At 44.2% G+C, this 15,345-nt stretch overlaps 1 protein-coding gene across 1 annotated transcript; it reads left to right on the top strand.

Moving 5' to 3' along the window:
• The first annotated feature begins 338 nt into the window (after positions 1-338).
• rdh10a (retinol dehydrogenase 10a) lies at positions 339-11,164 on the top strand. The gene is made up of 6 exons (XM_070852644.1): positions 339-719; positions 1,086-1,321; positions 7,428-7,526; positions 8,632-8,777; positions 9,285-9,416; positions 9,567-11,164. Exons 1-6 carry the CDS (start codon positions 434-436, stop codon positions 9,688-9,690), a joined length of 1,023 nt encoding a protein of 340 aa, XP_070708745.1. The 5' UTR covers positions 339-433; the 3' UTR covers positions 9,691-11,164.
• Positions 11,165-15,345: the final 4,181 nt, after the last annotated feature.

Here is a 15,345-nt window from a genome sequence, read left to right as displayed (position 1 = left end):
TTACATCACCTCTGACTGTGGAGTACGGACCTGGCGCTTCATCCTGACAGGCGCGTAAGTCTCCGTCCTATTGGGTCCAGCTCTGATGGGTGGACTGAATAAATAGCGAGTGAGATGCGGGTGAGGATGAGATGAGTGGAGGAGCGGCAGAGGAAGTGGGAGGCACAGTCTGTAGTAGCTGCTCATAACTCACTGCAACTGTAGCGGCATCAGGACTGAGCGGCGCCTCAACTCTCTTCTCACTCAGAAGTTGTGCTCCTGCTTGCGCCTTCTTTTCCGCCACTTTTGTGCGTTAGCGTTTTTTGTAGTGCTTCCTGGCCGCACTGTGATCCAAGTTTGTCGGCACGACCCGACCGATCTGCTGCTTTCTAGAGGGAAATCCTCCCTGCGCTTCCTCCGCCGCTTATTTGAGTTGATTGAAAGCTCGGCCAAGATGATGATAATTATCGCGGAGTTCTTCGTGGTCATTTTAAAGGTGCTCTGGGCTTTTGTTACTGCCGGGGCCAAATGGGTGGTGCGGCCCAAGGAGAAGAGCGTGGCGGGACAGGTGTGTGTGATCACCGGGGCTGGAAGCGGCCTCGGGCGGCTCTTCGCCAAGGAGTTCGCCCGGAGACGAGCGATACTGGTGTTATGGGACATTAACAGCCAAAGCAACGAGGAGACGGCGGAGATGGTGCGGCAGATATACCACGAGCTGGACACTCCCATAAGCAAAGACGGTGAGTCCGCTTCTTTTGCAGCGCTTTGGCTGTCAGCAGCTATTACGCACGGTCAGCGAAATCGCTTGCTTCGGGTCGCCTTCTGTTTTATTTCTGCAGTGGCAAATTATGTTTCAAGCACACTAGCTACAATGTCTGGTAAGCAGAGTGTTACAATGTCATGGACATGGTTGCCCCACAGGCATCACTCTCAAAGTCTGACTCCTAAGTACTTGTTCAGATGGTGTGCAACACATAGCTGAAAAGTGACCTTAACATAACCATAAGTATTATAGTCATGACTAAATCACCAATACTTTTAAATGTCAAAACTTTTCCATTGACCACTTTTAATGTGTCTCCATCTTTTTTTTCCCCCCTCTTTAGGACCTGTTGGAGGGGTGGAGGAGGTCCCTCCTTTCCAGCCGCAGGTCTACACCTATGTGTGTGATGTGGGAAAGCGGGAGAGTGTGTATTCCACAGCTGAGAAGGTGCGTCGAGAGGTGGGAGAGGTGGACATACTGATCAACAATGCGGGTGTCGTCTCTGGCCATCACCTCCTGGAGTGCCCCGATGAGCTGATCGAGCGCACCATGGTGGTCAACTGCCACGCACACTTCTGGGTGAGTTGTGTAATGGTTTGATGTATCTGCCTCAGTTTCCATGAGCGCAGTGTTATCAAATGTGTTCACTGTAATGTTGGGTATACGGGAATGTTTCCAGTCTGACTCGCATGCCTCTTCATAATCTTATCCCTCTGTGTGCCAAACTGAAGAATCAAAGGTGTTTATGTGTGCCTCCAGGATAGAGAAAGTATGACCATAAATAGCTCCCTGGCACGTTCAAATTTCAGCTCCACTTGGTTTCACTCTGCCAGAGGAAAGTCACGGGTTTGGCTTTGTACGTCTTTTCTTCTCTGCTCTTTGGCAGCCCCAATCAGTGATGATCCCCCTGGTATGTCAGCCCTTCCTTCTCCTTTCCTTTTGCCGCGCAGATCTGCACAAATCTGACTTGTGCGATGAAAGCATCTGGTTCTGTACGTGGGTTGGATCTGTGCTGGATCAGCTCACCACATTTTGCTGGCAGGCTGTGATTTGTTGTGGATCAGATTTTAGTCTGGCTCTGTTCCTTGTGCTTTTCAGTGTGAATACTTATCTGAAAGCCTACGTGGACTTGATGGAGTGAAAATGTTGCACTTTAGATAAGCATAAGCTGTGGCGTGGAGCAGGCCAGGTTAGGGCTATCACAGCTTTTTCATGTGTTCTTGTGTATTTTTGGGGGTGTGGAAAGGCAAAGGTTGCAGCCTGGCACTCAGAAACCAATTGAGAAGAGCAGACCTTAATCCAAGCCCCTCTTCTCCTGTCCCAAATACACCAGTAATGACATGTGATTGCATAGCTTGCCCACAGCCACCTCTGTGGGACAATTGTGGTAGTTGTGCACAAATTGGTTTATACGCCATTGGAGTGAATTGCAAGCCTTGAGAATGTGTCCTTTGCCCCACAGAATGCCTCTGAATTGACCATTTCATCTTTGATTGTGTTTGTCACGATTATATTGAGCAATGTGTCTAGTGGAGCGGATAATGTACATTCTGAGACTTTGGCTGCAGGCTCTTTTTTTTTTTACGGAGAACTACATTCTCAATGACACCATGAAACCACAGTGATTGTGAAGCTCCCTAATTGAGCATGAAAATCTCTTGTATTGTCAGTCAGACAGGTCGTGTTTTTCCTCCTTAATAGATGCTGCATTCAACTATTCATGTGCCTCTCTGCTGGCTATCTCCACATTCTACAACATCCAGGATTTAGAGTCAGGATCCAGTGGTTGGGTGGCAGATTTGGGATTTTTAATGGAGCTCTCTGTTGTGTTCTCCCATATTCTGTGGAGAGCGTGGTTTCTTTAGGGATGGGGGGGCAGATGAAAGAGGGACTTAATGAATGGCGACAGCCAGAAAGGAGGATGTGGTTCATTAAAGACACAAGCTAGATGAATAGAGCTTAGACTAACAGGGACCTGTCCACTTTCCTGTTTTACACAAACACGATACAGTTACTCACTGCATGCAGGTGGTACATTACTCAAACCTTTTGATTCTGATTTTTCCTTTTTTGAACAGCAGGTTTTTGAAAATGGCTTAATTGTGGTCTGTGACTCAACTAATACCCTCAGTTTAGGGCTGAGTCATACAGTCATACAAGATTTAAGTAGATTTTAAACCATGTTTATTTAGGTCCATTCTGTCAAGGCTTTTCACAGAATGACACTAAAGGGATATTACAGAGTTTCCTGAAGAAAATCAAAGAGCCTCTTGGCTCTTGTCATTTGTACTTACAGATTTTCTCACTCCACATTTCTTGGACATAGTCTCAAGTGTTAGTGTTTAGGTAAACAGAATGACTCTGGGCACTTGGGGAAGCATCAGAGAAGCAATGTCAAACCCCAAAATGTCTCAGCCTCCCTACATTAATCCCAGCCAGTAATTGAAATCAACCCAAACACCCAGATTCTTAAGAGCCACATGACCGCATGTTTAAAGCGTTCCCTACTTGTAAAAAGCATCGGAGTGTAAGAAAGAGCCAAGGGGAGGCCAGAACACAGATGAGGAAAAGATTTTTATTTTGTCAGTACTCAGTTGTTGTAGTGGGAATAAGACAGAGATGGAGAGCATGAGCAGGAAACGGATGGTAATTGTGTGTGTGTGTGTGCACCAGACCGGCCCAGCTCAGACCCCACACTTCTTCCGTCCTCCTTCCACAGGTCTCCCTGACTCCTCCCAACCTGATTTGGAGGCAGTGGGTGCAGCTGCATGGCAGTCAGGGAGGACAGCTCAGTTTATCCGGCTCTGCCACACACACTGACACAGACAAACACAGCTATGATTCAGTCCATGAGGCAGTGGGTCATAACCTTTAATTTGTTTGATGCTTTGATTGGCCCAGCTTGTGATTTGTGTTTTTTTAGAGTCTCAGATTTTAATCATGCCATGATGAGGAATGTGCAGTCATTTCAGAAAGTGCCACCAGAGTTTGCGTTTGGTGATTAGTGGGTGTCTAGAAGAGTGACATGAAAGGAAATCATCCTCAGCATCTTGAGGTTTATGAACAGGTGGTTATTCAACAGGTGGTTTATGAACAATAAGCAGCAATTTCCCCGTCTCGTGGAAATGGTACCTCTCTTGTGCGATTACATGAAAGCACAGAGCGCTCAACAGTGACATGGCGGGAAAAGAGCAGAGGAAAGAAAAGAGGAAGGAAGGCAGTGCCGTCCCATCCACAGGCGAGGCGAGAGGGTAATGGTAAGCTGCTGCTGACCCACTTTATCTGACAATTGGTTTCTTGTCTGTGGATCAGCTTGACAAGATGCCAGGCGACAGGAGCCAAGTTCCGCAGGCCGCATTCCTGCTGTAGCCAGAGAAAGGAGGCAGCCAGGCAGAAGGGTCCTACTTGACTGGTTTTATATGGGCCCCTCCGCAGGCCTGGTGCACCTGTACCCCACACTGGATGTTGGGTCTGTCCCTGAGCATGTACCTGTTCATATCTCAAGGGATGGATTAGTGCTGCAACTAACAATTCTTTTCGTTACCTATCTACCTGGCAAGCATGTTTTAGTGAAAAATGCCCTTTTTATTTCCCTGAGCCCAATGTGACGTTTTCAAATGGTTTGATTTTATCTGCCCTGCAGTCCAAAACCAAAAGATTAATTTGATGAAGAACAGCATCCAATCTTCTCATGTGAGCTGCTGGAACCAAAGAACATTTGGCATTTTTACTTGGGGGAAAAATGACTTTAATCAGTTATGAAAGTGGTTGCATTGTTTCAGCTCTAGATGGGATTAAATTATTAAAACGGGGAGCTAAGAACAAGGAAAAGTCAACAAATCCATTGTTGGCATTTTATCTTGTCATCTATGAATAAGTGATTTATCACAATGAACTACTTTTAAGGACTTCAGTCCTAGATTTATAGCTGAGAGCTATTGTTTCTACAGCTCTTCTTAAAGTGGGTGTTTGTAGAGCATTGGCAGTGCTTCCTCCTTGGCCTTATTGATGTGGCTTTGCAGGTAAATTGGATACGAGTGGTACAAGCAGGAGGGGATTTGAGGTTTAGTCAGCTGTAGCAGAAGCTCACTTACTAGCATGGCCACCACATCATGACCAATCTGCATCCATCATCCCCGGTGAGCAGTAAACCCAACCCACTCAAATTCCAAGATCTGTTGAAGGATCAGACGCGCTCTTGAGCTCAGGCGGTTTTTTTTTTTGGTTTTTTTTCTCTCTCCTTCATTCTCTCATCCTGGGAGAAGTCAGCCCAATTAAATGGCCATCTGGTCCTACGCAAAGGCCAATATTTTGTTCATATTCCTGTTGGTCAGGCGTTAGCACTAATGCAGCCTGACACCCCAGCTGCAAGAAGCTTTGTGTGGCTTAAATGCTCCTGGGGGCACGCACCAATTAGGGGGTGCAGCGGGCAAGGCACCCCCACATAGGCCAAGGAGGCCCGACTGTGTCAGCGGGTAATTTAGCGGAACAAGAGAGCGTTGAGACCCAATTACGGCCGCTCTGATGTAAGACACGAGCCCCTGGTTGCCTTCACACATTTTGTGTCTGAGAGGTCAGCGGGGGTCATACCCACATGCCAGAGCTGCCATGAGAAGCAGGACATCGTGCAAGGGTGGGAGAGAGATGGGCCGTTTGTTCACGTTTTGCCCCGTCCTCCAGATGAGGGAATCTGCCTTTCCTCCATCAGTTCCAGTTATTTCCAGACCACTCAGCAAAATTGTCCAGTTGTATCTGAGTGTTGGCTTTAGCCATGGAGGATTGTGCCAGATCTAGTCATTCACAGCTCTCTGAAAGTTGCTGTGGGAGTGGGAAACTTTGGCTCAAGTCAGGTATGGGCATATCTTAAGTTAATGCTTCATTTGCACGCAACTCGGTCCGTCATCCATTGCCATTCTGGCTTGCAGAAGCCTTTCTCAGCTTTTGCCCAGGCCTCTTGTTCTCTCACTGCCTCTCTGTGGGCCCCCAGTCATTTCAATGAGTTGAATATTGCAGCAACTTGAAAATTTATGTCCTGGAAAAGTGCAGAAGTTTTGAGTTGAGTCAGATCAGTAATACTGTACCTGGCTGTAGGCTAACGTCAAAGAGTGACGTCTTCTTTACCCCCAGCCTTTCTCTGCATTGATATCCCCACTTGCTTCCAGTTTTAATTCACCTCACAAAATGAGAAGGATTGTGAACGTAGATGTGAAAAACAGCAGAGATTACAGTAGAAGTCAGTAGGTCCGACGCACTTAATCTCCGGGTGCAGTTTTAATGAGGCTTTTCCTCCCCTGCCAGTGGTTTCATGGCTGTACTACCAGGTACCAAGCACGTTCTGCCTCTGTGCTCCCCGCCAGCAAATGTTTACAAAGGAGGCTGAATCATTTTCTCTGGCCAGGCTCACATACTGTACCAACCAATGAAACTGTTACCTTTCATCTATACGACCACACAGTTATTGGTAGCTTGGAATGAAACTGTCAAAAATAATAACAAATGCTCACCCCAATTTCCCTGAATCCAAAATGATGCCTTCAAAATTGCTTGGGGGGAAAAAAAAAACCTAGACACATTTCACTTTTTTTTTTTTTTTTTTTTAACATTATATTCTCAAAAGTTGTATCTTTAATCTGTCTTAATTTATCCTCTGCTTATACACTTGAGTCATCTGTTAGCACCATTGGGAATCTCATGTTATTTTGCTATAAAGGTGTCTTTAGTGTATTTATTCGCATCTTCAGTGACATTTCAAAAGAATGCTTTTGGCTGTATGCATTGTTCTTCACTATGCATCTGACTTGAATAGATCTAGCAGTGCTACCAACAAAAGGCCTGCTGGTTGTTTGTAGACCTCCTAGTGGGAGAGTGATTGGTCAGTTCCTATCATTGCTGTCACATGTCACACCTGCTGATTGACTCATGCTGTGTCCAAAGTCAGCAGACGAGCAGCATGAGGAATGAATCCATAGGTTAATCAACTGTAAGTTCTCTTTCTGAATCTCCTCCGCAGGGATGCCCTTCTCACCACCTCACTAACTCTCATTGGCCTGGCCAGTGGAACCACTCAGGCTCTCACGTGGCACTCTGGTGAAACTCTTTCATCTCAGAGCTCCTCTTGCTACCAATTGTTCTGCTGACTGCAGCTCGGACAGGGCGTAAGGCTGTGTGGGTAGACGAGAGGCTGAATTGTATTGTTGTTGAGTGAACGGAGGCCTATGATTGGTGTTGTCACCAAGTCTTTAGAGCCGGGCCCAACGACGGGCACCAGATCTGTGTGGGAAAGGAACAGATTGTACAGCAGCACACACTACGTATACCTGTTTGTTCAGTGAATACCTGAAGAGGGGAAAACCCTCATTCTTCTCTTCCCTCAAAAGTCACACCTACCACAAAGGGGGGGAAAACACTCAACCTTTCAATTTAATCGCAATACTTTGAAATGCTGCACCTCCAGTGCTCGGACTGATTTTTTTTTTTTTTCCTTTTTTTTTTGTGCCTGTTATGAATTCTCATTCAGACGCCTCTCTCTGCATCACCATGGAGAAGTGGGAGAAACACATGGAGAGAGGGAATGAGAGGGAGGCAGAGAGGATCAAAGGGCTTTGGCACAGACAAACTGCACAAGTGAACTAACCTTCCTCTTCTTTTTTTCTTTGCCCTTCTGTCTCTTCTGTCCTTCCCCCAGACCACCAAGGCGTTTCTCCCCAAGATGCTGGAGCTGAATCATGGTCACATTGTGACAGTTGCCAGCTCCCTGGGTTTATTCAGCACAGCTGGAGTGGAGGTTAGTATCATACACAACAACACATACACATCCCATCGTTCCCACCATCCAAAACCAGTGCTTTTCTCCAAAGCCCTCAGAGTGCCAGCTAGCACACTGGGCCGGGGGAGGTTAGGCCCCCTTTCTCTAGTTGTCCCTCCACCCGTTAAATTAAGGGACACAGATGAGCATTGGGGAGCCTCTTATAGATTCCTCTATCTGCAGCAGTGGGGGTGTTGGGCCCCCATTGGGCTCTGGCCCCGGGGCCAGAATGAGCTGACAGCTCCCCAAGGGACAGAGACATCTTCATCACTGCTTTGTGAACAACTTGGTGCTCACTCAGTATTCAGCTCACAGCAGCTTTCAATGGATAAGGTTTTGGTTTTCCTTCCTATAGTTTTTTTTTTTTTTCCTCCCCCAGTACAGATTCTTTGTTATTTTAATGCATATTAAAATATTTAGTGGAGTCATTTATCTCCATAACTACAGAGGGAGCAAATGGGTAGCCTCCTCTAGAAGGTTTTATTTTGATATTTCAGAGAACAGTGTTCTTATTTATCCCCTTGGCTGAGAATGGTGTCGTTTTCAGATGGTCTACTGGGACTACTACTCCATTTGCCTTTGTTTTTATAGCTGCACGTTTGCTTTTGTTGTACAGGCATTCATACATGATGATGAAGTCCCCCATCAAAGGGAATGAAGTTTAGTCAGTTTTTGTTAACCTATTATGCTTCCTGGAAATGTCTCAAATGTGATTTCAGACATGCACATTAATTTCAGGGAACCAAAGCCCTCGTCTGTCATGTGGGCACAGTCAAATCTCTTTATCCTCCTGTTTATCAGCATGCATCTGTGTTTGCCCAAGCCTTTTTTTAAAGATTATTTCCACGGCGAACCACATCAAAACCTTCCCGCCAAGCAGAGCGGTCTCCTGATGCACTGGAGAAGAATGCTAATGAAACCGTAGAACAGCGGACAGGCTCGCTCAGGTTTTTGTGGCTGTGTCATTAACAGCAAGGAGAGACCTCTGTGCCCGCGGGGCATGTTTGATAATGTTCTGTGGTCCCTGGGTGCGGGCAGGGGCACAGTTTTACAGGGCTAACCTGTTCTCTCTTTATTCCCTCAGGATTACTGCGCCAGTAAGTTCGGTGCCATTGGGTTCCACGAGTCACTGAGCCATGAGCTGAAGGCCTCGGAGAAGGATGGCATCAACATGACTCTGGTGTGCCCTTACCTGGTAGACACGGGAATGTTCAAAGGCTGCAGGATAAGGTGAGCTCCCACACACACTGGCCAGTGTAATTATCTTTGTGAACAAACTTCTTTCTTTTTTTTTTTTAAAAGCTTTCTTGCACCTGGGACGAGTTTGTCATCTGTAATTTTCACCATATAAAACCTAAAACACAAACACCTTTTTGAACTTCAAAGCAGCAGCTGACGGTTTTGCGTTGTGTTTAGAGATATTAGAAAGTCACTTGTATGCCATTGGTCAAACAAAGAGGGAGACTTTCCCAGGGGAAAAACTTAGAACAGGTGCACCTGGGCTAACCCCCACAAACCCCCCCCGCTGCTGTAATAGTCCTCACTTTGTTTGATTACAGTCAGCAGGTGGCATATTCTTTGGCTTCACTGTCCCACCACTTTGGGAGCAGTCACTACTCCTGTGTGCAAGAACTGCCTGTATTCATGACTAAAATTGGTTGTAATTCTAACTCTTTAAACTCTGAGGATAATTTAAGTGAGATGCCACTTTTAGTGACTTTCATTTTTGAATTTCAGGAAGGAGATCGAGCCTTTTCTGCCCCCCCTGAAGCCAGAGTTCTGTGTGAAACAAGCCATGAGGGCCATCCTCACCGACCAGCCCATGATCTGCACACCTCGCATCGTCTATATGGTCAACTTCATGAAAAGGTGAGCCACCACAAACATTCAGATGTGCCGCTCTCCTCCCTATGCGTCCCCTTATTTCAGCCCTCCCTTCCCTTACTACTGCATCACCTCTCGCTAAACTGTACAGAAGTATCTTTTGTCACTAATGGCATCTCTCTCCTGTCTCCGCAGCATCCTGCCCTTTGAGGCCATCGTGTGCATGTACCGGTTCCTAGGTGCTGACAAGTGCATGTACCCCTTCCTAGCTCAGAGAAAAGAGGCCATGAACAACAACGAGGCGAAGAACGGGATCTAGGGGGCGCTGTCTGTGAACAGAGGCACATACACCTGCAAGCATGAGGAAACAACCACTGAGGATGACAATGGGGAAGACGGAAGGAAAGAAGGAAAGACTGAATCTAGACTGGTGCACTTGCATTGAGCAAATGCAAAGGTTTACCATATTGTTCCTCTGGAACAAAGAAAGCTGTGTACTACACAAAGGATTTATTGACTTTGTTTTGTCTTTTTTTTTTTTTGTTTTTTTCAGGTTTGTTTAAAGAAACCAACATCTATATTCTGTGTCACTAGTTTTGAAATCATACAGAAAAGGTATCCAATAATTAACTATTTACGTAATGTAGTCACCAGCCTTATCTAGTGTCATTGTGGAAATATACAGTATGTTACTGTACAAACAGTAAAAAAATATTTCACTTTTATTTTATTTTTGTAGACATGCACTGTAATTTCTGATTTTTCTCTACACTGCCAGCATTCTCTGTGTAGTAAGGTTCAACACAGCATTTCAAACTACCCAACGTCGCCCCATGCAGAGGCTCTTTCAGTCAGTCAGGAAATTGGTTTGCAGCTTGTGCCATTTAAAACGAAGCAAGATGAATATCTCAGAAATAAAATGTACCGTATTCCGTTGTTGTTGTTAAATACTTAAGTTATAGACATGTTGATAATGAAGTCTACGCATTCCAGATGGGACATTTAAAGGCCAGATTGTGGCTGACTGATGTTCACAGGAGTTTCCAATGCAACAGGACTCATTGGCCCCTTTTTTTTTTTTTTAATGGTCCTGTTATTTCAGGTCTGTATTGAACAACCTCTCAAATGAAAAGCGGATGGGGGAGTCAATGTCCTGGGTTGAACTAACATGTGTGACACATTCAGAATGTACTGCGCTGGGAGAAACAGAGAGGAAATACATTTATTTTTTCTCATTTGTCTTTATTTTCAAGATCTGTGGTGTTTATATTGTAAATTTATCTGTTACCAATATTATTTGTTTAAAAACATTAATAACCCAACATAGGCTGTAACTGCAGGCGAACCGCTGGCCCAACACTGATGTGTGGTTGAGGGTAACGCATTAAAGACACTAGCTTTCCATTATTCCTTCCAAAGTAACACTTTAACTCTCCCGTCCATTGTCAACAATGTCCAGTTAAAGTGAAATGTAAATGTTTAAATGTTGTGAATATCCCAGTATCCCAAAATGACTCCACCATATTTGATGTATGAATATTTTATATACCTTTTTGGGACGACAAGAGTTTTTGAATTTCAACTACATTCCAATAGGCGTCGTTCCTTCAGTCACAGTGATGAGCCTAAATTCTCTACCTCTTAATTTTTGCCATTTTTTTTTTTGACAGTATGACATAACTTTTTTTTTTTTTGTAATTTTCTGAAGACTGCTCCATAGCAGAGCAAATGTGGTTCCAATGTTTAGTGTCTCTACCTAACTTAAATTAATAAAAGTGATTTAGATTATTAAATGGTGTGTCATTATTACCCGCTGGTAAACATGTGATATCTAAACCTTAACTGGCAGGAAAATTCACTCGTCATCAGTCACCACAGTAAATGTCAAGAAAAAAGGATCTTCTGCAGTGCTGATGAACCTCTTGGACACCATTTCCATTGTTAAGCAGACACCCACCCAGCCCTTTTCTCCTCTTTATGACTTTTGACTAGTATCGGTATCACTGTCCTCGCACATTGTGCCACACCGTGAGTCAGGCAGCCTTCAGATATGGGTGTTGGCTAAAGAGGGCAAGAGCCACTTGCCTTTGTCAGTAAATATACTGTAGGTACAACTCAAGCAGACATATGATCAGTCACACTGTAAATCACTAAAAAGGAACAAGAATGACCTATTACAGAGGTTAGTAATGGGTCACTCCTTAGTAGTACAACCTGGGTTAAAACATAGTTTTGGCAACTGGGAGCAACAACAGTGAAAAACCTACCATTTCCACTGCTGTTATGTAGCTGACCCTGACCTCTTACTTCCCCAAAGGAAAGCAAGAAAAAAATTTCCTAATTGGTGTCAGCTAAATATCACATTGAGATGTCATGAGCTACATTTGAACTCACATGCTCTTAACTCTCGAGTTATTGGCACTCTGAGCATGGCTGTAGCTGCTTTTGAGGTTACGTCCTTAGTAATTGTCAGAAAATTTGGGGATTTTAGTGACCTAAGGTGCTGTTTGTGCTCTGAAATGAAATATGATACATAGTTGTTGAGCTAGAAAAAGTTGGTTTAAATTTAATGAAAAGGCCCTTTTTTTTCCATATTTCAGTGGGTTTTCTGAGCATGTGACCCTGGTGGTTTTTAAGTCTTACACAAACATTTTCAGACTTAACATCCTCAATGTCCCTAATGATTTTTTTTTAAGTCCAGGAAATTCTTAAAATCTGTTTCTTTATGTGCAGAAGTCTTCTAAACTCTGGGGAAAACTACTGTCTTTAAATAATTATCAAATTACAGAGAAAATGTAATTAAATCGTTTATGAATACATTCAATATGTGTGATTCTTCCCCTGCAGACAATTTCAGGATTACTAAAGTCATGAGGCCCGAAGGCTTGAACTCTGTGTATCTGAATGTAGGTCAGACAAACAGCCGTGTCCTCACTCACTGACACAGATCTCCCATCATCACTGCAGTTTCTCTAACAGAAAAATTCTAGATGAGTCGTTAAAATTCAAAAACACTGAGCTTCAAGACTGTAAATGCCAATTCAGGTATGTGTCTCAATACCCAAAAGTGAGCTCAGCACATCGGACGTTAAAAATGTCAGTTTTGTAACAGCACTGCTTTAGAAATCAGAACTCAAGAACCAAGTTGGTTTCTTCTATCTTCTATCCATCCCAAATGTGTCTTATGTTTGAACCGAACTAATTCACTGATCTGAGTTTTATCTTGGAGGCCAAAAAGGGAGTGAAGTGATCCCCCACACACCTATCAGTGCTACAGCAGACACTCAGCTCTCCACAGAACCAATTGATTTCTTGGTCATTGACAGAGAATACACCCATCCTCCAGACTCCAATTGCTCGCTTGCGCGTTCCTCTCCAACACTCCTCGGCGCATTACAGGGAAGCGTGGAGATGTCAGAGCTTCAGCCCGCAGCGCGCAGCACTTCTCTGCCGTGACTAATCGGGGCTGGATAAAGTTGCTCAGTGGCAGATTAGTTCTAATGTGAGGGAGAGCTGTACTGACAGTTTAGATCCCTCTGTGTACAGAAGCAATCAGCACCAAGTGCAGCCACTCCAGGGCTGCGTAGCTCAAAATTATTGTGTGAAATAGGCCTTTATGTTGAGCACACGCAAAAAATGCTTTTGACTCATCCCAAAAAGACAAAACTATTAGGATTTTGGCTTGAATCGTTGCTTGGACATTCATCAACATCTATAGGATTCCCCTCACTCTTTTTATCCTCCTGTTAATACAGCTCTAATTTAGAGGACTTCGACGGGGTCGATAGCACATAATTCAGACGGAAAAAATCAATGACTCTGGCATTTGCTTTTGCATGGCACGGACGAGCTCCACAGTCCCATTGATTTTGTTCTATTTTGGGCAGTAAGGTTCACTTCCCATATTGGCTGGTCAGAGCAAGGCAATTCATCTTGGGTCTAACATGGCCTCAAGCTGGTCTGCCACTACCTGAACAAGCTTCTGGAATAGAGATCTGCTGCTAATGTGTGTGAACAGCCTTGGCGCTCCTCAATGGCTAGCAGATGTAGCTGCCAGCTGAGTCCATTAGTCAGCGAAGTTGAATTAGACCACCGCTGTCCCGCTCGCTCATTCGTCTCACTAATGGGAGAGAGCAGAGTGGTTTTGGAGACGCGGAGGTGGTGGAGTTGCATGTAGAAAGCAAGTAAAGGTGAAGGAATGATGCAACACAAGTATGCAATAGATAAGGTGCACACAATCTAGCCTTGTGCTATCAGTACCGCCCAGAGCCATAAAGTTAAAGATTAAGTGTCTTTATTTGAAAAACACAAACAGTATTTTTCCTTCATTAAGTGCCAACGACTGCTACAGATTCAGGTTTGTAATGTTTGTACATTAACAGGATGCCGTGACATGACAAAAGTTATTCATTTGTAAAACTAACTTCAAATAGCAGGAGTGAGGGGCAACATGAAACAGCGTCTTTGTCCTCTGGAAGTGGTTTGGTATTTTCAGATTTCAGAGCTGCAAATTAAATTGTAAAACTGTTGATAAACCGGCAGGTTGTCCTGAAAATGCCACATTTGAGGGATATTCTATAGTTTTCTTTCTGTTCACAAAGACCAAAACCTGTAATAAACTGATCCCACTAACAAATGTAGCCAAAGCCGGATGTAGTTTGTTTCGTCATTATGATTAACATGGCCACTGAAGTCAAATCACACACACCATACTGCTGCAATAAATATTCACTGCACTGTATTAATCCATGGGTCAAAATAGTCCATAACAAAGTTACAATTTACTCCCGTTTGAGTAGTGTTTGATAAAACCTACAGTGCCCAGCTGTTTAAGGAGATTTTTTTTTAAAAATCTGCGCATCTTAATTGGACATTTTCTGTAGGAAGGGCAGTACAATGGTTAGCACTGTTACCTCCAGGTTCCAATCCACTGGCATGTTTGTGGTTTGAGTCTGGGGCCTTTCCGTGTCTCCAGGTTGACATGCAGGTCAGGCTCATCTGTGACTCTAAATTGCCTGTAGGTGTGAGCATGAATGGTTGTTTCCACGTGTTGGCCCTGTGTTGACTGGTGACCAGTCCAGGCTGTACTCCGCCTCTCGCCCAATGTCAGCTGGGTTTGGTTCCAGTACCCCCCACGACCCTTCAGGATAAGCGGTGTAGATAATGGATGGACGGTTTTTCTGTAGGAGTCGGTGGACGTGGGGCTGAGAACCACAGACAGCATCAGAGTATCCCCAGACTTATCCTTCATGATGCTGACAGATGGAAAGACTATGGTGAGCGAGGGGTTGCTGATAAATCTTGTGCTTGGAGGATCATCGGATGATTTATAAACTCATATACTGCATTCAGCACCATATTGTGACTGCACTTTCGTATTCTTTTTCAGTTGGAGCACAATTACCCAAACTGTTGTGCGTTGCATGGGCATTTAGGAGGTCAGCATAAACCATGCAATAAAACTTATTTGTTTCTCCCACTTGGGTAAAATCTCAGTTGCTTAGCAGAGGCTTTGTGTCAGGAGCAGAAAACTGTTTCCAAACTGCTTTTGGATTGAAAGCGAAAGCTCAGTCTTGACTTTGGGAATAGAAATTTCACACAATTATACACTCAAAGTTCACTTATTAACTTTTTCTGGAGCTTTCGAACGCATCACGTGACCAAAATTCCATAATTGGGAAATATAAAGATTACAAACATTATGCACTGCTAAAGACAATTAGTTGTGGTTTAATAGACCTTGAGTGAAGATTATTTTGTCAAACTGCCTGTGGAGTGTTAGACAGATAGCAGGTGGGGGGACGGGGGGCATGTTCATCCTTCAACACCTTCTTTTTCATTTTCACTTGCTTGAATGCAATATATGCTCCAGCTTCGTGGCCTCAGAAAAGGTGTGATTTAATTAAGAAACAGTGTTAATTGCAGTTGAAGGGTGCTTTACACCCGTTAAGAGGAAAAATAAAGACGCAAACAG

This window comes from Pempheris klunzingeri, chromosome 21 (genome assembly GCF_042242105.1).
Source record: "Pempheris klunzingeri isolate RE-2024b chromosome 21, fPemKlu1.hap1, whole genome shotgun sequence".
Taxonomy (NCBI): Eukaryota; Metazoa; Chordata; class Actinopteri; order Acropomatiformes; family Pempheridae; genus Pempheris; species Pempheris klunzingeri.
Note: the sequence above shows the minus strand (reverse complement) of the source record. Positions and strands in the feature narration are given on the sequence as shown.